This window comes from Bacillus rossius, chromosome 1 (genome assembly GCF_032445375.1).
Source record: "Bacillus rossius redtenbacheri isolate Brsri chromosome 1, Brsri_v3, whole genome shotgun sequence".
Classification (NCBI taxonomy): Eukaryota; Metazoa; Arthropoda; class Insecta; order Phasmatodea; family Bacillidae; genus Bacillus; species Bacillus rossius.
The window spans coordinates 7,819,370-7,843,883 of NC_086330.1; the positions used below are offsets into that span (position 1 = coordinate 7,819,370).

At 38.8% G+C, this 24,514-nt stretch overlaps 1 protein-coding gene across 4 annotated transcripts in view; it reads left to right on the forward strand.

Annotated features, from left to right (window-relative positions):
- The window catches only part of LOC134531713 (zinc carboxypeptidase-like), a 125,906-nt gene that overhangs the window by 81,175 nt on the left and 20,217 nt on the right, over window positions 1–24,514 (forward strand). The window contains exons 4-5 of one of the 4 annotated variants that reach the window (XM_063367545.1): window positions 16,144–16,345; window positions 24,103–24,254. In XM_063367545.1, coding sequence (XP_063223615.1) covers window positions 24,105–24,254 — 150 coding nt within the window. In that variant the 5' untranslated portion in view covers window positions 16,144–16,345; window positions 24,103–24,104. Of the gene's footprint in view, window positions 1–7,006; window positions 7,159–8,361; window positions 12,421–16,143; window positions 16,346–24,102; window positions 24,255–24,514 lie in introns of those variants that run through there. The other 3 variants (XM_063367555.1, XM_063367534.1, XM_063367563.1) reach the window with 3 other exon arrangements.

The following is a 24,514-nucleotide window of genomic DNA, read 5'->3' on the forward strand; positions in this document are numbered from 1 at the left end:
TTGTATTTTAGACTATCGTGAAATGAATTCGCGAATTTTTCCGGTCTCTATTCATCAATTTTGTTCTCTTCTAAATATTCCGTATCACTTGCAACAGTTCGTTTACACAGTTTTTCAAAAAATTTAGAGCACGATAACAAACCTGACTACTCATTGCATGCTGAAAGCCACTTCTGTACTGAACCATCCCATTTTTTTAATTATATGTATGTGATAGAGTAGCCAGGAGAGTTCACTTGCTCTAGTTGCTATCCGGATTGGTCTACTCGTGTAATGGCGCCTTTACGCGATAACTTTCGGCATCGATGTGTGTACCAGATGTTCAGCCTGCATTTTATTTGCAACAGAGTAAATAAAGGGCGTCTCGTCGCATATATAATTGTTACTGCCTACCTTTTCCTAAGATTTTAAATGCTCTTTTGCTGAATTTTTAAAAATAGTGTATAATTTAAAAAAAAAAATCTCTTTAAACTTAAGTGGTGTGTTTTTCCTCTTTAAATGTGAACAAGGGGCAGAACATCTCAATAAAGTTGGCTTTAGTTGCGAAAAAGGGTATTCGCGGGCTCCATAAATGTTTTAATGGTGCTTTCTACATATTCTCACATCATGGGGTTTGCATTAGATTGGCAGCAAGGTCGCTTCAGACAAAAGTGCACGTCAACACTAATAAGGGGTATGTGGGGGGAATGAATGGGCCACCTTATCGCCCCTAACTTATCTTGAGTCGTTTCGAGGAACCAAGGACAAATTATATAAAACCGGCTCGAGCACAGGATCCTCAGGAATGCCAGCCAGAATCTCGCTTGCTGTTACTGCACCAACACTTTGTGTTTTACGATTTTAATGTCTTGCTGGCAAAGATTTTGTGAAACATTTTAAACACGAATAGTGTTGTAATGTATCGTAGTACTGCAGGTTACACTGGCCTTAGCAGTCGATTGCTATGAATTTGACTTTTAATTTTATTATTTGATTGTGTTATGACGCGATAACTGAGTGGACTGTATACGAAAATAAATAGCGATGCCATTAAAACGAAACAAATTAACAGTGAGGCTACACCATTGTACTACTCACCGCCATGATGATAATATAACTGACTTCCAGCCGAAGTCCGGGGCTGCCAACTATTGGCAGAGGAAGCTTGCGCATGGTTGCCACTACACAGCAGCACGGGAAATACAAACTTGAAGTGTCTCTTATATGTTGAGGTCTAACCAATGTTGCTAGCACAAATTACCAGCACTAATACGGTCTGAACATTAATGTTACTAACACAAATTATATACACTAATACACAGTCTGAACAGATTGTATTTACCCAAATAAGAATGAGTATACACTCACGTGTAGAAGAATCAAATGGACAGTCGATCTTCCATTCTGCGAATCTCGTGCACACTCGGCTTTGCGATTCGAAGATTTGGACGTTAACAATGTTTTTTTTTATGAATGTTAATGAGGTGCCATTACTTTTTATAAATGGACAGCTTCCTAAAAATTATAAATATGTTTATGTATATTTATCCAGCAGTGTGTGGATGGAAGACCTCTAAAACTCTGCATTCTTTGAATGTAGAGTTAAATCACTATTTTGTACATAAGCGATTGCTGGTTTGCACTGTATGCCATGGAGAAAACCTGAAGAAAAGACAAATAAAGAAAAATACACAAACACACAGAGAACAAACCAAACTCAGCCTGTGTTAACTATATAGACAGTACAGAGAAATACGTAGAAGGAATTAGTTGGAACAATGTCTCAGTATAGTCGAATACAGTGAACTGACAATGACAAGACAGTTGAAACAGTAACAGTAAATACAGACAACCACCTTGGACAACGCAACGACAACCAGAGGATCCTTACTTTTGTGCTGAACATATGATCTGGACAACACAAGCACGCACAGGTGAACCCAGCAGTGAAATTGAACATATATTCTGGAAAACGACAACACAGGCGAACAGTAGGCTCTTCACAAAACTAAATAAACTGTTGCGATATTTCGGGAACTGAGATCTGTTCCCATCAGCATGCAATAACATAATGTTTTTTTTTTTTTTCGCTGTATTCTCGTGTTGTTAAGATTATCTGTTTAGTATCATCGTTGGGTTCCTCTGGTTGGCGCCATGTTGCCTTAAGTTTGTTTGTATTTACTGCTCTTGTTGCAACTGTCTCGCCATGTCAACCCTCTGTGTTTGTCTGTGCTGGGATATTTTTCCAATTCCTTCCACGAAGTTCTCTGTGATGTCTAAACATCCGTCATTCGACGTGGGTTGAATTTAGCTTGTTTTCTGTGTGTTTGAGTAATCATATTTTTTTGTCCTTTCTTTGGGTTTTCTATGTGACATATAGTGTAAAATAGCATGAATGTATGTCCAAAATAATAATTAAAATCTAAAACTAATATTTTACTTTTTCTTCTGTATTTTTTTTGGGGAAGGGGGGGGGGGGTGGTGGTTGGTTTGTTGAAAGATGGTAACACGCAACACAGGCCAGAAATATTGGGACTGGAATAGGCCACGGCCTCCTGTAAGGAACCATCCCAACACTTGCCGGGAATGATGACGGTAAACTATGGAAACACACAATCAGGATGGCCAGACAGGGATTCCAACGTGGGTATTTATTCTGGACTGTGAGTCGAGTTTCGTACTACTTCAGTAATTATCATACTTCGAGCCATGTCACTGTTAAGTTTTAACAATAGGAAAACCACCTTTTTCAATGCCACAATTTTATAACTTATATTCGCATTCACATGTCTAAGATGGACTCCATAAATGAAGGATTATTTTGCAAACAAGCACTACTTGATGATGCAGTGTTTTTCCTTTAAATCTTTACTTAATGTAATAAATTCCTGGTTTTGAAACAAGTTTTAATAGACATATTAGTGGTTGAAGCATTTTTCGTCCCTAATTCGTAAGTACTTGAACTATATGAGTTGCTGTATGTAACACCATTGTTAAATCTTTATCATACCCAATTATATCACCTGTGCTTATTTTATCGACTGATTTGTGAATTTATAGGGTACTGATGTCTATATATTTTTTTTTTGCATTTAACGAAATATTATAAAAATATTAGGTACTAATAAAAGTTCTGTTTGGATTACTACCAACAAGTTTAAAATCGACAGATATACAAGACAGTAAGGTACCTTCGCACAGAAAATATTTATTCTTACAATAAATGAAAATGCTATCAAAACGTTTATTGGCAAGGTTGCACTTCGTGAGTCACTGCTCCATCCGACAGTAGCACAGCATAATCACCTTAAACATACTATACAAATATTTTGATACAGCAAACTTAAAATGTATCTTAACACTTGTGGTAGCATGCGATAAACATGAACTTAACCTCGGCATAAATACCGAGTACTGTGCCCGGAGTGAACGAAACTCGCTAGACGTCATTAGCGAAAACAAACTTTACTACAGAGAAACCATTCTTTAAGTACACTACTCAAATTGCACTAATATTCAGTGCACTCGTCAAAATGTCTGGACTCTGGTGTTGAATTTAGCATGTCTCACTGTAACCACGAGTTCCTAGGATACTCGTTTCAAACAATAAATTGTTTTTATTTAAAGATTTTTCGGCTTGTACTACTGCCAGTCTTAATTACTTCCAGTATTCGCCTCGATTCTTCCAGAACTCCAGGTTGGTGTGGCCACCACTGCTGTTCGACTCGCGGAGACCCGCAAATTAGCTGGCTGCATGAACATCCTTTGCCCTCTGGTTTCGACACGCTAAGAATCTGCTGTTTTCTGGTTATCTCTTACCACCGTCCTGGGCAGTAGTGAGTTCCAATTCGCTCAGCGACCGACATTTCAGTGACTCGCGCAGCAGACCGACGTAGGGAATAGTGACGATAGCCCACTTGCTCGTCGTCTCTTGCAGTCCTCTTGTAATACTTCGTCGAGATGTTTCGAGTTGGTTGTCTGCTGATTTAATGCTTTCTTTGGCTATTTTATTTTTCTGCTATGCCAGGGCGAACCCCTTCAAAGTTATGTGGATCCTTCAGCATGCATGTTAGTAACTGATATGGAGTATGGATGCTTTTCAGGGCAAGCCCTACATACTTTAAGTCGGTGTTTTTATTGTAAAAGGTCGTAAGCATCGCAGCTGTAGCAGGGCTGGTGCCATGGATGCAATTGTGGTCATAGACACATCCTGAAGTAGGACGAGTCATATTGAAGGGCATAGGAAAACCAACACAGACAGAGAGTGTGTGTAAGTCGCAAGTTGGAGCAGGGTTAGAATCAGTATGGTATGTTAGTACGCAAGCAAAACGACAGCTTGTGGGGGCTTTGCAAGGTGATATGAAATGAGTTGGGGCGCTGCTGGTTTGTAACCAGGGTCGTAGCATAGCCTGCGGCCCTGGTGGTGGGTGACATAACTGAACCCCCACCCGTCAGATGCCAGCTCACCTCTCTGAAATGCAGAAAACAAGGTTAGCATCACAGGCAGTTATAAGAAAAAAACCTAATACATAACATCAATAATTAATAATTTCATAACCTTGGAAGCATTGTGCTCCATTCAGTGGGTGTTCGTGGCATGTGTGTGTTTGCGTGCGTGCACTGAAGAAACAAGGGACAGAGCTGCAGTTTTACCTGCCGTCTGTAAGTGTCTGTCGGTTGGTTAGTCAGCTCCTATGCAATGTAGGTATTTTTCGAATTATGATTATGATGTGATATAGGAATCGCTCTGCTGTGTTGAGTATTTATTTATGTGTTAATTTAGATGTTTGTTGGGGCAGAGGACCACTGTAACGAATCAAGGCGGACGGTCGCCAAAAATGGTTCTTGGGCTTTTTTTTTTTCATTCGGGTAGTAATAATCTAGTCGGGAGATTTTGGGGTTCGTGTGTGTCGCATAGGTTAATTTTACAATGTGCTCCGAGAGCATTTCGTATTTTAGTTCTGCATGCAAGTCAACACTAAAGACAGTACCTGGGCGTATTGGCCGCGATTTTCAGGCATTTTTATTCGTGATTAGAGGGGATTTTTGTTCGATTAAGTTCTTCGTCAAGCGCCAGAGACTGTTGTCGCGAGTTTTAATACAAGAATGTTTGCATCCCACATACTGGTGCGCCAGTGTCACTTCTTCAGAGATTTTACTCAGGAACGCGTTGTTGTGGGTTTTAATGTGTCTTTCCCTGTGTCGTTGAAATTGTTTACGCAACCTGTTTTTCTGTGAGATTAAGTCCCGGATGTAGGACGGTAAAGTGTCTAATGTGTTTAATTTCCTTTTCTGGGATGTGAACGGTCATTCCCGCCTGAATTGCGACATTAAGAGAATGACAGCTTTATCTACTTCCCCTCTAGCCATAAGAGAGTCGTCATTAATCTCGGGTAGATGGCTTATAACATAATTTTGAAACTCAGGTCAATTGGCCTTTTGTGTAATCTTAATTTTGCGCAGTGCAGTGGCTTTTGTATTTACTCCATGAATTTCCATGTGGACGGGGTAGTGGCCAGACGAAAGGTCCTAATATACCCGGAGATCGAACCCAGTATTAAACAGATCATCCATTGAGTCTCCTGCATGTAGCAGCGCCCCCAGCCTACTGCATGTATCTAGGGACGACTTACCCTTCGCGACGATTATCCTAGGCGAACTTCGCACAAACTATGCCGCATTTTGGCGTAAACACAGTAGAGGGATTGAAAACATTGCAGTTGTACAGTCCATAACTTTTTCACATCTTATTAATTAAATTGGGTCAAGCTATATTGTCTGCGTGTTATGGCCATCTTAATAAATTACTGCCTCCGAAAATTCTCAAAACTATCACATGTGTATTAAAAGCTTTGTAACAAAATTATTAAAGGTTATTATCTCTACAAAACGACAACACAGTACGGTACTAAATTTTCGTATTTTTGCACTATACGTCATGCGATTGTCCGATTCCTTCCAAATTCAATTAATATTCAAACCAAAAATGCGGTAATATAGCGAGACATTTCCATGACAGAAAGTTGTTTGAGAACAACTTATTTCGTTGACTAAGCACTGATTTACGGTCTGTGAAATATTAAGACATAAATTATACCTATTTTTGAACTGTGTATTTTTTAGAAACATGCATTCATTATCATGCGACTGAATTCATCATAATAATAAATACTTTTGATAGCATGGTTTGACTAAGCAATACTTAAAAGGTTGGCAAATAAGTAATGCCTATTTACCGTATTTAAAATTAGAGTAATGCCAGCATGTGGAGACCTACCATAAACACCCCCCCCCCCCCACACACACACACACACACGCACGCACGCACGCGCACACACCAATAAGTAAACCTGAGGGGATAAGTTTGTCTCTCGCTCCCGTCCTTCCTCCGTACCCCATTTCAAAGGGTTTCTATGAAGGAAAACACTGCAAGAAACTGTTCACTGTTTTTTTTATGAATCCAGTTTTTTGTTTGATTATCTGGTCATTTTTTTTACATCATTTCAAACCTGTGCTATACCTGTTTCTATCATCAATCATTTAAAGACCCCCATCCCTACCCCGTTCCACCATGAACAGAATTGTTGGCATGTCCCTGTTGAAAATAGTTAAGAAATGCTTATTTAGACAATTTTTTTTACTAAAGAGAACATAATTTCTTACATCAAATTTTTCTTTTTCCTACAACGTTCGTGAGAATACAGATCAGGCCATTTTGCCTGTATAAAAACATAGGTACTCATTAAAAACCAAACAAAAAAACTTATATATATAAGTTATTGGTTATGAATAATAATGATAAAAAACTATCAAATCTTTTTCGCCCAATAATTTTCCTTTCAAATTTAAAGGATGACAGGTTGCATGAATTTTACTGTCTTCAAAATTTAAGTTAATTTCTGATCAGGTATAATTAATTATTAGTAATACGTTTTTCCTATGATTGTTAATCTTTTCTAATGAAAAATCACTGAAAGTAGCGCATCTGCTCTCGTTCCTTCAAGTTATTTATGATTGTCTGTTACAGTAACCGAAGATGAGTGTTATTATTCGACTTCAGAACCTGCCATGGTCGGCAAATGCATTGGACATAAGGCAGTTTTTCAGAGGACTGTCCATTCCGGAAGGAGGGGTTCATATAGTCGGTGGGGAACAAGGAGATGCATTCATAGCATTCAGGTAACTGTTTTTTGTGGCAAGAGTGTGATAACGTGTCATCATTCATCACTCATCCATCACCGTCAACATTATCAAAGTATGTTCCAGTTCAAGGCCATCTGTTATTTATTTCTCCCCTTTATTCCTAATTTCCCTAATAAAAAAAAATAGTTTTATTTTTTAATATCAATCATACTCTTTTATAGTCTCTCCATTCTTTGATTGTGGTCAGAATATTTCTGCAGTGTCATTTCATTTCCTCGTATCTTCAGTGTTTCTTTTTTTTTTATCCCTACTTTTATCATTTTCCATTTTTTTTTTTTTTTATGTTTTTACTCCACTGAAATTTCATATCCCACATTTTGAGTGAAAGATAATAATTAAGTTTACGTAAATTCGGAGGGGGGAAATTACTTGAGTTTATCTGTAAAGCTTTATTAATAATTTACTCACCAAATTTGTCCTTTTAAAAAATAGTATTCCCATTGTTAAATAAAATGGGGTGATTGGTTTCTTTTTCCATTATGCCTACCATGAGGGCTTGCGCGCCCATTCCGTAGGCTTGCAAATTCTCTACTAATGCTTTGCTTATTATATTCTTGTATGTTTCTGACAGTAATTTGAAGAGAAAAAAACATGTTACATATTGTTGTATATCTATACTTAGCTTATTTTATTTGTAGTTTAATAAGTATGACAGTCACTTTCGATTCCCGAAATAATGTGTATTTTTATGGTAAAAAGTGTTAAGTGCAAGACAGGTGTTATGTATTTCCTTCCCCCTCATATTACGAAAGGCAGTGTTTTGCCATTGCAGAATCATTGACATCGAAACTTGCTTGGAGGTGGAGGGAGAGGAACAAAAATTAAAATCTTAATGAAGCATGCCTGCTCTCCAATTCAGGTGTAATTATATTGTAACTACGTTTTGTAACTCAACATTACTTAAAACTTAATCAAAACAGTGGAAGACTCTCTTCCCCCCTTTTTCCTCCGCCACTTATGCAGCATCATAGTTGAATAATAAGTCTTTGCTTTGTAAGATATGTGCACTTCTTGTACAACATTAGCCAAACCAAAAATCCATTAGTTTATGTGAACTCCATTGAGTCATGCAAAATTTTGCAGGATTTTTATACTAATTTACTTAACTGTAAGAATTTGTAAATTTAATGTTAAATGTTAAGAAATATTTAATATATGTTTGGGCTTTTTTTTCCACAGCACTGATGAAGATGCTCGTCAAGGCATGATGCTTGATGGTGGAAAAATAAAAGAAGTTAAAATCAGGCTGTTACTGAGCTCTCGGACCGAAATGCAGAAAGTTATTGAACAGGCTCGCCAACAGTCAGTAACTCTTCAAACGTTTATGCAGATGCCAGCTCCTCCAATGGCACCTTTGCCCTCTGTTCCAAGTATGCCGTCAATGATGGCGCAGCAGATGTCTCAGCCCCATCCCTCTATGCCTCCAACGATTCCACAATCACCTGTAATAAATTCTTCAATACCAGTTACGGCAGCACCAGTTGTGGCTGAAGTTGCGCCTGTTCCTGTTTTGCCCGATCGTCGTGAGCAAGAACTGAAGGATAGGGAATCTGATAATGTAAGTGTCACCAGCAATAAAGATAGGAAAGATAGACGTGAGAGATCGCGGTCTCGAGATAAGGATGGTGAACGTCGAAATAAGAGAGAGCGTGATAGATCGCGTGGACGCCGTGACAGAGACCGTGATCGCAATCGTCGTCATAGAGACAGAAGTAGTAGTAGAGACCGTGATCGTAATGACAGAAACAGGAGACGTGATAGGAGAGACAGAAGTCGTTCAAGAGATCGTAGTCACTCAAGAGATCGCAACAGTCGTGATAGGGAGCGTGATCCAAAGCGAAACTCTAGAGACCACAGACGAGATTCTTCGTCCATACCAAAAGAAGAAAAAGATATTGAAGATTCATCAGATATGGTTGCAATTCCAAAGCTCCCAAATCCTCAGCCTTTATTGCTACCACACCTAAAAATGCAGCAACAACTACAACAGCAACAGCAACAGCTACAACAGCAACAACAACTACAACAGCAACAGCAACCACTGCCATTACCACTCCAAAATAATCCAATTCCTTTCATTCATATGCAACAGCATGCCAAGACACCAACACAAATGCGTCCAATGGGATCATCAGCTATCAGAGCAGCAACACCTGGTACACTACTTAGTAATGCACCAACCACACCAGGTAAACTGCTGGATATTGGCGGACATGGAAGATGGGACTTGCCTGTCACTGCTCATGTTATGGGAAATGTACAGGGAGGTTTCAAACCATTGCCTGCAATTTCACAGGGAATTCGTCCTTTACAACCATCTTTAGATGCTGGCCATCTACGTGAAATCGATAATAGACATAATTTGAGTGGAGTTTCTTTCCCCAGTGAAGTATTGAGACCATCATTGCCGAGTGTTGGGCATGATATTTCGCAAACACCATTCATGAAAACGGAAGGTTTTCGAGATGTCAATAACAGAGAAAACATTTTACTCCGAGGACAAGAAAACTGGCAAACATCGCCATCAAAACAAGGACCAGAAGGAAATAATAGGTTTCCAAGAAATGACAGAGGGGCAGGATTTCCTAATCCACAAGATTCGTTTAACAATGAAGAGTATGATGACAACAACAAAATAGCAGATTTTGACTATCCTTCACACAGGGGTAATTTCCGTGGATCAATGAGAGGTATGGGTGACTTTCGAAGAGGATTTCCAGGGAGAGGAAGAGGACTGGGGCCCAATGCCAATAGAGGCTTTCCACCGAACAGCCATAATGAGACTGACAGAAGGAACATGCCTGCATTTTCATCTGATAGGAGGGGACAACCAAAAATGTTTGGTAGACAAGGTCGAACAGATCCTAATGCTTTTAATAAGGACAGATTTGAAAATTTTGACAGAAGTCATTCAAATGATCGGCAGTTTTCGGGAAGAGGAGAAAATTTTGCAAATGAGAGATATCATCCTGGTGGGTACACTAATGACAGATCATATGATAATCGACAGAAAAATGTTGGAACAAGTGTGGAAATTCGTAATATGCCATCAGAAGCTCGTTATTTTGATATAAAACGCTTCTTTCATGGTCTTCCAATTGGTGGTCGTGGAATCAAACTAATCAACGATAATCATGGAAATCGTGTCGGAATAGCATATGTACGTTTTTTCAAACATGAGCACAAAGAACAAGCGCTGACGTTTTCAGGGAAGCCCATGTGTGGTTCACCTGTAGAAGTGTTGCATCTCAGTGATGAAATATTTGATAAAGCTATAGATTCATTCAATCCACATGAAGAAATTGATGATGGAAAAGTTAAGGATTCTTTGGAGACATTTGTTTGTTTGACTGTTCATGACATACCAGTTTATACCAAAGAAGATGATCTAAATAAGTTGTTCCATGATTTTGGTGTGGATGAAATCATTTTACTTATGCCTAATGACAAGAAACAAAATGTGGCATATGTAAAGTTTAAAAAACCTGAAGATGCCAAAAGAGCTACGCGTACACTCATGAAGCCAACAATAGGACATAAACTGGTTACTATTATGCCATGTTCTTTAGATCATTACCAGCATGCAAAGAAACTTAGACAAGAAAAACGACCATTTGATTCTCAAGAGCGAGTTCCTGCTCCTGCAACAGAAAATGCAGTTGTAAATAAAGCTCCAGCAGATCCTCGACAGCGAGAAGCCGATCCTCGACAGCGAGAAGCCGATCCTCGACAGCGAGAAGCCGATCCTCGACAGCGAGAAGCCGATCCTCGACAGCGAGAAGCAGATCCTCCTCGACAGAGGGACACAGATACCCGATTGCGGGACACAGATACTCGACAGCGCGACACAGATACTCGACAGCGCGACACAGATGCCCGGCAGCGAGATGCAGATGCTCGGCAGCGAGATACAGATCCTAGACAGCGAAATACAGATCCTCGGCAGCCAGAGGCAGACCTTCGGAAGCGAGAGGCGGATACGCGGCAGAGGGAGGCGGATACGCGGCAGAGAGAGGCAGATACACGAAAGAGAGAGGCAGATACACGAAAGAGAGAGACAGATACACGGCAGAGAGAGACAGATACACGGCAGAGAGAAGCTGATCCACGGCAAAGAGAGACAGATCCGCGGCAGAGAGAGGCGGATCCTCGACTTCGAGAAACTCCCATGGATATTTCCAGGCCAGAAGTAATAAAGCCCCTTTTAATAAATACAGACTGCATTTTACTGAAAGGATTACCAAATAATGCTAATGACCGTGATATCTTGGATTTTTTCTCAGATATTGGATTGGTGCCACTTAGAATACACATAATGCTCGACAAATTCAACAAACCAACGGGTGATGCATTCTGTGAGTTTTCCAGTGTAGAAGAAGCAGCGCGTGCTGTTACAAAACACCAAATGCCTTTGGGAAAGGAAAATGTCAGTGTTGAGGCATTACCTCGTGCAGAAATGCACGAAGCTCTAGGTATGGTGATGCCTCAGCCAGAGCCCCTAATGCAGCACCCTATTATTCCTGGACCACGTTTTCAGCCCCCACAGTCGGTTAGAAATCCCTTAGGCACTAGATCGGTAGGGTTGCTAGGGGCGTCGCCAAATGCACCAAACCGCATGGCATTGTTCGGTCGTCATGCTCATGTTCATCCTGGACCACCCACCCAGCCACAAGATGTACCAGTGGAAGGCTTTGGCAGACCCGGCTGTGTGATAGCTTTGGAAAATGTGCCATTCAGGGCAGATGTAGATGAAATACTGAATTTCTTCCAAGGCTTCGACATCACACGTGAAAACATTATTCGTCGTTTTAACGATAAAGGCATGCCTACGGGGGATGCTCGTGTCGCATTGAGCAGTCCTGCAGATGTTCAGCGCGCAGTTCATATGCTGCGGTTCCGTACAATAGGAGAAAGGCAGATTTTCCTCAGGCCTCTGTAGTTTGTGTGCAAGTGTGGATAACTGGATTTTTGTTTGACACAACAGATAGACATTGTGAATTTTTTTCCAAATATTTTAAATTGTTTGTGGTATCTACAGACATGATGCAAATGCATAGACAGTGATATTTTTGTGTGAAGAAAAGTGTTTTATGTTGTTTCAGCAAAATGGATTGTGTAGTACTTCTAACATTAAGCTGATACTGACACTCCTTTTTATACGTGTTTGGAACAATTAAGAAAATGATATATTTGTTGTGTATGTATGCTGTAAATAAATGTCTCATTTATAAAAAAAAATATAATAACCTATTTGTTCATTGAAACTTCTAAACTAATCCAGCTAATTAATGTGGTTAGCATCCTTCTGGTGTAAAAACTACACATATTAAAGTGGTACCATTGTGACTCTACATTTGTATGAGCTAGGATTTGTAAGTGTGTAAGCCACATTTTGCTACACAGAAACAGTTGCGTTAAAAGTACAAACATTTCCGTTTTCTAATAAATGTTTTTTTTAAATACTGGTTTTGTGTTTTCTTTGTACATTTAATAAAATTATGTATCAAGTTTCACTTAGTTTAAATATATAATATCATAAGGTAATATTGAATACCAATTATACTTTGTGTATATGTATTAAAATTTAATTTATTTTAGACCCAATCTCACACACTCATTGTCAACTATTTACCATTAAAATTTGTATTTTTTATAATTTCAGAAACATTTCTACTACTCAGTGCGTATGTGTGTGTGTGTGTTTGTGTGTATATATACACATACATGTATATATATGTGGGATATCCTGGTTTTATAATACTGGGTTGGTGAAAATAAATGCAAACCATGTAAATTAAAAAGATATGTTTTTAGTATACACAATTTATAAGGCCTAACAATTAAATTGCCTAAAATTCAATTTCACATTGTTACTTTTAGACCAACTTTATTTTGATGCTAAGACTATGTTTTCAGACTGAAAACAATTTATAGTTCAAGTATTTGTGTAGATGTAGCAACGATAATCTTTATCTGCGCTTGTGCAGTCGAAGTGTGCCACATTTTACAGCCAAGTACATATGTAACCCTAAGCTCCTATCGTGAAAAATTTCCATCTCAAAACAAACATTCTGTGATGATTATCTGGAACATAAATCTGACTGAGAAGATATGCCATTTATACTAGACTCATTTTTTGCTAATAGAGTCCCTTGTGTTGCTATTTTCTTTCTTTTTTCGTCCAAACTAAGCTTTTATTTCATCCTCTAATTCGTTTTCGTATGGTGATTTGGTCAGTAGAGACGATTCTCCAGGAAAGGTAGAACATAACTTCCATCTTACTCTTGGATGTACCAGGACAGGTGCATTAGGAACTGACAGGCGGTAACTTCTTCCCTGTATTTTACATTTGAATCGGCACATGCTAAAAGGGCCTCAGTCACAAAAAAAATGGCAGAGTGAGTTAAGATTGAAAATCGCATGTTATAGGATAGCTTCAAATGTCTATGCTAAAAGGGATTGAGTCACACGAGCGGGTTAGCTAATATTAACCAAGGAAATTCTTAAATTCTTAACGTACGCTAAAAGGGTTGCTTGGAGACAGATTTATTCGGAATATAGTGCAGAGGAAACTGGGTTAGTGCATAAACAAGTTTTAGTCTTCTTACTAGGTCAAGTTTTCTCAATTTGTATGATCAGTATAGGGACTTCTTGTGAAGGGTGAGAATATTCAGAATTAATTATAAATGAGGCAGCAATTAAATTATCAATATTGAAATTATTAGTTACAATTCACAGACTGTAAGATTCCCATATCTCTAAAGCCATGCACAACAATGTCGAATGTCACCTCGTTGAATTTTAAAGTAAGCTCACCAAAACTGGTCCATCATTTCAAATAACATCAAAGATCTTGAATTGTGTATCAGAAAATTACTTAACTCTCCGCTTTAGTGTGATTTGAAAGGCTCCAATAATGTTATGTCCAATGGCTGCATTTTATGCGAACTTTGAATTGGTTGTTGCTTTTGGATTAAATGCCCATCAAGCATAAGCAGACGAAGTAATTCCACTGAGGGATTTGTGGTACAACAAAATACTCAAAATATTTAGCAGAAACATTAATCGAAACCCAATCTGATGGGAGACGTCTGTCAGAATTTGATCAGTTTTTTTTATATATTTTTTAAAGGAATTATTATTATAGGAGGGACAAGATATCCCCTCACCTACCATACATGTAATGACTGCCACAAGGGAGCCCCCTTCAGCTGATATTACAGACAATCTCTTTATTTTCCTCTTAATACCAATAACATGTGGAATTTTTTTTGTACTAAATAAAAAAACAGTGTCTAAATACTTTGCCGAAGATGTCAAAAAGTTGGTCAACCTTTTTTGAATCATGTAAGTCCTGAAAAAGAGCTCACACTGATGTGTTATATTATTCTGAACAGCAGGGCCCCCTTAAGTCCTAAGCATTCAAAATAAATATATTCCAAAGGACAAAAGAAAGGAATTTGAACACAAACTTCAGGCAAAGAGTTCTAACGTCCCGGAATTAAAATTCTGTATTTGAATAATAAGTTTAAATGCAAGCGGACATCCTTTCTAGTAAGCACATAGAAAATGGTCTCCAATTTAACAAGGTCGTTCACTATTTCCTCCTCTAATTCTTTAGGGTAAAACAGCTTACACCTCAGTTTGTGAGAAGCTACTACCTTAACTTTCTGCTCGGCATTGCTGAAGACGAAATAGAGAAGCTTTTAGTATGGGAAACCTTTGATGCCTTTTTCTCCTGGACAGCTGTTATCGCTTTCTCCATATCCTTGAGGTTCTATAGCTTATACAACGTCTTGCTGACCTACAATTTCTTGGGCATGTCTGTAAAAAGTATGGTAATTAGTTTTGGAACAGTTTTAAAGGATAGGTTTTATTTTGTATCCTAATATCCATAGTAAATTATTCAAAATGAATTATAACTAAATACAATGTTTTTCTTATATTCCTTAATTTTGTTTTTTAACTTTATGGTTGAATATATGTATATAATTTTATTGCATTCGTGAAATCGTAAAAATAATTTCCATTTGCTGTAGCCATAACAATTTCGGTAAAAAAAAAATGCTGATAAGCATTATGGGAGCATTTGAAAAACTTTGATGCATCTCCCACTTAGCAGCAGTTTTTGACGGAGAAGATATTATGATATTCCATATTACACGACTATTGCATGCTACCAGAAGTTACTCTATTTGATTATTTTAAAACGTTTTACGTGTGTACATATGACGCAGCTATAACTCTTGTGTCGAGAAATTTTGTTTAGGAGGAGATAGCAACACGTCACAGCACGAAACAGGGAAATTTTTAACTATTAGAAACGCCTACGACAAAAGCGAAAATGACTTGAAAAAGTACCGAACCTCGGGCTTTTGATCTGATTTAAAAAATTAATTTTATTAAAATACTGCCCATCTTGTTAAAATTCACAAAACAGTTCTATAAAGTTTCAGCATGTGTTGAATGACTATAAATTATAAAAAAGTGTTAAAGAATAGTTGTACTATTATTATAAAGTTTTATATTTAACACATGCGAATTTATGGACAACAATGTCTTAAGAAACTTATTTTTTTTTTAGTAAAACTAAAGGACACAGACCTACCTGATATAGCAATTAGATAAACAAATAAAAAAGTCGGTCATAAAAAAACATTGATGAAAAATTGCATACTTTTTAATTTTCAAATATTATTTACAGTTTTTTTTTTTTTTTTGCAAATTTAATTTGAATAATTTGTTTAAATAAAATCACGAACAATTAGTTAAAAAGCCCGGCCTTAGCCTGTTTGATATTATAGAAGATTTTCTCGCACGGTGGTTGCGTGGTTCTTGCGCGCTCGGCTCAGGCGAAACGTGAACAATTTTTCGTGCGTGCAGCCGGCGTTCATCGATTCATAAGACGTTTATCACGTAAAAAAAAAAAAAGTATTCACATATAGTACTTGCGGTTTTCAGCACGTTAGAGATTGTTTGCCCGTGGTGTGGAGTGAGCGAGGCAGGCTGTTGTCGGAGTCGCCGAGGCGCGAACTGCCCAGGAAGTTTGCTGGCGCCGAGCCCCCCACCCCCCACCCTCCTTGCAGGTGTGGGCGGGCCTATCAGCGGCCAGGCAGTGTCCTGCAGTCGAGGGCGCCGGACACAGGCTGCGAGCTCGACACAGGTGGGTGCGCATCGCTGCCAGGCGGGAACTACTTCCCTGCATTACATTTGAATCGGCACATGCTAAAAGGGCTTCAGTCACAAAAAAAAATTGGCAAAGTGAGTCAAGCATGAAAATCGCATGTTATAGGACAGCTTCAAATGTTTATGCTAAAAGTGGATTGAGTCACACGAGCGGGTTATCTAATATTAACCAGGAAAATTTTTAACGTACTCTAAAATACCTATAATGGGACTACAGATGTGACTCTGTAAGGTGCCTTGCTTACTCTGTGGAGAGAGTATTATAACTGTAAAAACTAGGGCTATCAACATTTAAAAAATTATGTAAACAAATACTGGATATAGAAAATTTTGTGTGACGGGCGAATGGCGAATCTAGTAAAGTAGTAACAAATATATTATAATGGAAAACCAAAATGTATTGAATTTATTATTGCTGTTTACATAAGTTAGACCACTCCAGCACTTTATGCACAATGAGTATGAAAGGGGGGCCAAGAATAAACAAACTAATCGCTGCCAATACGTCGGACACAACGAAACAAAAGTTCCAATATTAAGATTATGTTGAAAAAATGTCAAATTAAATTTATCTCAGGGTAATTATATTGTCTTCCGGCTAAATCACATCGTTAGGGCTCGAAATTCTTTCCATCAGGACTTCTGGACCTTCGGTCGTAATGTCATGTGTGTTATCTCAATGTCAACAAAAAAATAAATAAAAATTGTCCTTTAAGATTTATATTTCAAAACGTAGCTGTTCCCAAATGATGAACAATGTTACTCTTACACTTTTTCACTCAGATGATTATTTCGGCCTTAATCGAAAAAGCGTCACCTGGAGCTATAACGATTTTACAATGGTTACCCGGTGATGCGCAGGGTCCAATTTCAATCATTCATATAATCCTGTGTATTGTGCGGATCGGAGGAAATCTTACATCGGTGACTGCCGTGAAACGTCGCCGTTATTTTAACACTGTTTGTAAGCCTCGCACACGGAGTTTAGCGGCCACTAAACACCTGACGACCAGAGCAGTCGTCAGACCAAACGCACTTCCCAAGATGGGTCCAAACGTTCTCTCCCCCGGCATGCCTAGCGCCGGACCTTCAAGCCAGGCGCCGCCGGCCTCGGGCCAAACCCCGGCCTCCGTTGCGTCTAACGTACAAAATTCAAAGAAACGGCCGAAAGAAAAAGTTAATTAGAGTGGTTTTATGCAAAACAATCAGATCTAATTTCATAAAAAGAAATATAAAATGTCTTCGGCACATAAAACTGTTTTATAGTAAAGGTAGCCTAAACAAACACTTGAGATTGTTATTGCACACGTCTCGTTGCCAGGCGACGGTAAACGAAAAATGTAGACAAACCACACGTGTCCGTGTCAGAACCTCTGTGATAAGGCCTATTATCACAGTACCTTAAAAGGGTTGCTTGGAGACAGATTTATTCGGTATTTTTTCAAAACTGGGTTGCTTGGACTGAGGCCCTTTTAGCATGTGCCGATTCATTTGGGTTCTTTGTTTAAAAAAAAACTAGTTAGTTCTTAGGCATATAATAAACACTTTAATTGAATATACACGAAATATTTTTTTTTGAAAATTCAATTTGTTTTGATGTTGATCAAATGAAAATTATTTATATGCAAGTAATGATAAAAAAATATTTGACAAATTGTTTTTAATGAAAATGTCTTGAAAAAAATTACATTGCGGTTAAATGTCTCGGGAATTCAATAATCTTCCTTGGAAACCATATTGGCAGTGAGATTCGTAGGAAGGTAATCAACTGAGTAGAGTTCGCAACATCATTAGCATGCTACAATTTAAATGTGCCTTAACATTTATTCGCGATCAATTCAATCCAGTTATTAGCGCTGGAAAATTGGCACAAGAGTGGTTTTTAGATTCATATTTGTTAATGGAGTTCAAACGTTAAACAGATACACGCGGCCAAATCGTGGCAAACTAAGCCACGGCTCGCTACTTTACCACTGAAACATGCTGCAACTATCGGCCTCGTCAAAATATGACGCTATGCCCTCATGCATGTTATCTTTGCGCCACGGATTCGGCAGAAATGCTAGGAGGAACAGGTTAGCAAAGAGCAATGAAAATGTTACACTGTAACCCATGAAATAGAATCATGTTAGCGTTTACAGTCAGTCAATGATGAGCGTATTTATACTATAATAAGTGTCGACCACTTTTAAAATAAATCAGTGTGGAAAATAATGATGCAAAATTAAGCGGCCGTGGTGTAAGATTAATTTTTTTTTGTAAGACTGTCAAAATGGCTGTGGGAAAAGAAAAGTGTCTAGTTGATTAGGGACCTCGACTACTTGGTCGCACATACAGTGTGCAGAGCTTCAGAAAAAAATTTGTCTGTAAAGTCGGTTTACGGACGATAGTTTAACGTAACAACGTCATAACATAACATTGATGAAATGATTGCATACTTTCATGAATAAAATTGAATCATATTTATTTTAATAATAAAAGAATAAATACTTGAAAGTATACTAGTAATCAGATTTTTAAAATGCAAGAATAATTAGCCTTTATTGCCGAAATTGTTGTAATAAGCAATGAAAACCACATTTTTTTCACTTCACTTTATAAACAGTCGACGAAACAGTTCACGTGTAGATGACTTGTAATTAATTTAAAAAACTGGTGTTTAGCTATAAATTTTAAATATATATATATATATGAACAAGTTTTCATATAAATAAAGTGTAATCAAATATCTATCATCAATTAAGTATATGAATCACCATAATTGTTTAGTCAATTGTAACATAACCTATTATTACTGCACTCGCCGACAGCGTAACGAAACACAGCGTAACGGAACAATGAGCGTAACGGGACACAGCACAACGGAACAATGAGCGTAACGGGACACAGCGTAACGGAACAATGTGCGTAACTGTACACTTTTTCGTGCGTGCAGCCGGCGTTCATCGATTTATTAGACGTTGTCACGTCAAAAAATCACGGTTTTTAAAACTGATAAAGATAGCCTTGTGAGGTCTGTTTTCAAAAAGTATTTAAGACAACGCTGAGAGCGGATGAGTAAATCTGTTTCCAATTTCGTTTGTTAAAAGGTATTAATAGAATACCGTAGTGAAAATGGTTCAAACAAGTGTCTAGAATAATTTTTAGGCATGATATTCCTGGTATTGATTCTTGAAAGCACTCAAAGGACTTGAATTATTATACCTTGATCTTCATTTAACCGCCATATAATGTTATGAGCAGTATATATCTATTGGTAGGTCCAGCTACTGCGTCCTGGATGTGAATTGTCGATTGACGACGTCATCTTGGATCGTGACGTCACGGCGGTCATACTGGTGTCAAAAATGACTCGAAATTCTTCAAACATGACTCAAAATTCCTTAAAACTCCTAAAAAAATTATATATCACGTTTTATTCCTCAAAAATGTCGGGTGCTTGAGATGTGCCCAAAGCGGATTAACTTCCCATTTAATGTTATAATTAATTATATTGTAATAAAAACCTGATTCCGCCATTTAGAAATTTGTTCACCATCTTGGAAATCCGTATTTTTTAAGCTATAAAATCGGGAAGATATTATAAAATTTATAAAAAAAATATTTAATTAAATTTTTATACTAAAATATTATAAAAAGGTACTGGATTCAAACCAGACGAGAGCAAAAAAATGGCGATGGCTCCTTCCCCCACGAAAGCCACCAGCAGACTGATCTCCCACCAATAATTCCAAGTCCAATATTACATTAGCCAGTATGACGTCATTGCTGCTATTTGGATTTTGTCTGCTGGAGACAGCCACCTTGGTGGCGCTGTTGCCTTATTACCCGCTAGAATGTCGTATTACCAGACGGTCAAATGTCGCGATATCCACCACATTGTCTGCCATCTTGGCAGCCATCTTGAAACTCTGTAATAATTAACCTAGAAATTCGGGGGAAATTACAAATATAATTAAAAAATCACTTGTTAAAATAATGATTGATTAGATCGAGTACAGTACTTGGTTCGAAACTTGACTGATTAAAAAAAAGTTAAATCAAAATTACCATTAAAATGACAGGTTGAATAATTAAAACATGAAAATTACAGATAAAAATTTATTACATAATTATTACTCTACCACAGAAACACTTACGAAAGTTAGCAATCTAATAAACTTTTAATTCTGCATTAGCTTGAACTGTTCCAATCGGTTTACTGAAGATAGAAACCAGCCAGATTCCTTTACTGACATAGTCTTCCTCTTTCTGACAGAATTTCTCGACACTTTGTTTAACAGACGGCTTCAAACTGTCATCAGAACTGAGAATGGGAGTATTTTATAGTCTTGAAAGCACGCCTATTCCCTTGGTCATCGAACGAATACGGTACACAGTCCAGCCACAAGTTATATTTTAAAGGTCCGTGTGTTGTTGCTTCATCAGTAAGCTGAATGATAATGTTCTGCTTGACATCGTCAATAAAAGTACCTACAAATGTCTTTCACTTCACTGAATGGTAGTCTCAAAATTCCATGAAAATGCAGATTTCGCCAAGTGGAATCCATTCATCATTTTTTCTGTAATGCACCGAGCACAGTCTTGTGTTTAGTTTCATGTCCAGACGTCATCGCAGTCATTTGCTGCACATCTGTCCGTGTGCTTGTACCCATACGAGTCTCCAACCTAAATCGAGGAGTCGAAATGTCTGCAAGTAGTTCCATAGTAGGCACACGGACTTCGCCTTTGCAGTTTTTCGTGTGTCGTCTCAAACTGTTAATACGAGTAAATCAAACATAGCACTTATCGCAATGAAACTTCATTCCAGGATTCTTCATGCATTTACTCCTCTCGTGTCTTCGTGCATCATGGGAAAATACGAACGACATATCGCAGTAGCTGAAGAGGAACATTTCAGGCTCGAACCAGATGCTGATGTAACTGACGTAGTACAAATTTCCGGTGCATCGTTGATGCAGCGAAACCTTTACAGGGCCTTTGCATTTCTTCAAAAGTCTTTTCAACTTATCATTTATTGTAAATTGCTTGCGACACTTTTTACAACTAAACCTTTTGCGAGAAGGATTTTTAGCACATTCTCTCTTCTTGACGAGTATTACTGTTGTTCAATAAAATATTGTCCCAATAATTATACCGATGCTGGGAAGACACTAATGCACCTTCAGTGGACATCACTGATGGTAGTGGTACTGCAGCCATTGAAATCTCCTTCTACAGCGAACGTAATAAACATAATAAACATAATAAACATCGCAATAAACAGTTGAAAGTGCACCTAAACGTAAAAAGAAATTTCGTTTTTCAGCATAATGATTTACCAAGTAATTATTTTAAGTAAATATTTTTTTAAAGTGAAGTAGCTTTGCTTCTGGATTGTAGCCGCGTCCTTGGAGAATAATTCACCGACGTTTCGGTCGACATTGCAGTCGCCATCATCAGTGAGCAGTTACCTACTCAGCCTGCGAACGTTATTAAATATGTTTTAATTTTAGTTTTTTTAAGGTTTTGCTTTCCGTCGTACTGCACGACGCGGCGAAATAAGAAATAGAAACTACTGCTTGCGGGCCGTCGGGTGACGTATTTCGTCGCGCTGACGTCACGACGATCTTGTCTCTCATTGGCTACTGAGCGTGTCAGGTCCGGCTGGCACTGCGACTCCAAGGGGGTATATTCTAAGTTACTCGGAAATGAGTTTCCGATCGCAAAATGTCGATTTTCGGAAGATTTCACGTGTTTTCGTATCCTAAGTCACGTGTGTCGTCTCGATTCTCGCTGGCCTCTGATCGGGGAAACCAGACTGCTACTAGACTTTCGGAACCTGACGTGTAGATAAATAGAATAAATCACCGGCATGCAGCGGGAAACTTTGCTCTAAATTTCCCTTGTTTCGTGCTAAACGAAGACAAAATGTTTCCTATATATACGACAAGGTATTATAACTAACATATGCTGTTACACTTTTTTTTTCAGTATCTTACCGTTTAGCGAGCGCAGAGTTCAAATAAATAGCTAAGATTTAGTGGTAAATCATGAAATTTAACGACTGTTTAGTGTCGCCATGTTGTTTGTCTGGAACGCCCGTGATGGGGAAGGCAGAAGGGAAGGGGTATGGAATAGTCAGACCCGAACATTGCCTAGAGAGCAGACCCTCGTACCGATAGAGCACTTGGAATGGCATTTCGAAGTGTTGTCGGTAAAACTAATTTGTTCTGATCGGCGAGCGAGCAGTATGTCGGAATCGACAACGAAAGCTCACGTTAGAATGAACGAGAAGCCTAGAATAAACCCCGGGCTCAGCTGTAGAGCTACGCCCGATGTATCGTTCCGAGCGACGCGACGCCTGTCCATCCAACAATGGAGCCCGTCTCGCAGACATTTGCCCAGCACTGCAGTCCCCGTGCAGCAAACAGATTCCGCATTGCAGATAGGAAAACTGTAAAATTCTTCGAAATTCCCATCGAACGTGTGCTATAATTAACCAGGTTCATAAATCATTGGTGATTTGCATGAATCCTCACGACGTCAAAAGAAGATATATTTATCAGTGACTGACGAGATAGTGGATCTGTTGTTGACAACTGTTAAGTTTACCTATTTCGAGTTGAGGGAAATCCCAAGCTTCACTTAGTAACACGGGAGACGAGCGGTAAGATTGAAGAGCGTGGGCAAATATGAAAAATATTTACACCGAAGCACTTATTATTTTACTGCCGTTTTATAAAAAGAGAGGAAACACATCATACACTACACACAAATACATAAATGTATGTGTGAAAACAAAATTGATAACAAATCAAAGCCCAGCGTCAACCATTCGTCCTAAGAACAAGAAATATGAAGGAAACACCCCTTATATAATGTAAGCAGCACTAAGAATTTGGGAAGAGGGGGAAAGATGTCAAACCTTTTATGTATGAAATGGAACTGTCAAAGTTTGTTTAGAGAAAAGGTATTAACTGGTTCTATGAACGCCTTAATTTCGTGAGAAAATTGTTCAAAGAAAAAGAAAGAATTTTTTTAAAATCTATTTCTAATGGCTTTAAATGTTGGTAAAAATTTGTAATGCAGTAAAATTAGCGTCTCGTTGGCAGCGAAGCCAGTAGTTAAGGTGAGATACAACAATAAAGGATAAGAATTTTGGAGAAGCAATCGGCCGTGGCCTGTAGTTGAGAACCATCCCAGCATGCACCTGGCGTCATTAACGGAAACCCTTGCCCCACACATACAAATATATGCGCGCGCAACTCGAATATACCATGCCCGGATTATATTTCGTAACGTTTCGAAATATATCCTATTTTTGTCACACTTCATTTTTTGATGTGATGACGTCTTAAAAATCGATGAACGCCGGCTGCACGCACGAAAAAAGCACGACTCATTGTCAGGTTCCGCCTGAGCCGAGCGTGCAAGAACCGGCCAACCACCGTGCGAGAAAAATCTTCTATAATGTCAAACAGGTTAAGGAGAGCTTTTTTAAAAGCGGCAATTTAAAAATAAATTCGATATGACGTCATCACGTAAAATTATCGTCCGTAAACCGACTTTACAAACAAACTTTCATCCCGATTTGTTGGGTCCACGTGTTGACGTCAGAAAGTTGAAACTGAGAGCTGTAAGCCGGCCGGGCTTAGCGCGGCTCCGGGCAGTGATCAAGCCTGAGCCAGCTGATCCGCGCGCCAGATAGCGTACCTACTAAAGGCGGGCGGACTGAGGCTTGCGCATGCGCAGACATGCTGGAGGTGCTGGCGCTGGTGGCGCTCCTGGCGGCGGGCTGCCGCGCGGGAGGTACGCGCTTCGACCACTACCGCGTGTACCGCGTGCTGCCCGCCTCCGCGGGACAGCTGGAGGCCCTCAGGGCCGTGGAGGGCTCCCCGGGCGAGGTGAGTGCCCCGCGCACATAACCTGTAAGTCATGTGTCAACATTATACCCCGCGCACATAACCTGTAAGTCATGTGTCAACATTATACCCCGCGCACATAACCTGTAAGTCATGTGTCAACATTATACCCCGCGCACATAACCTGTAAGTCATGTGTCAACATTATACCCCGCGCACATAACCTATAAGTCATGTGTCAACATTATACCCCGCGCACATAACCTACAAGTCATGTGTCAACATTATACAGAAGGTGTTTT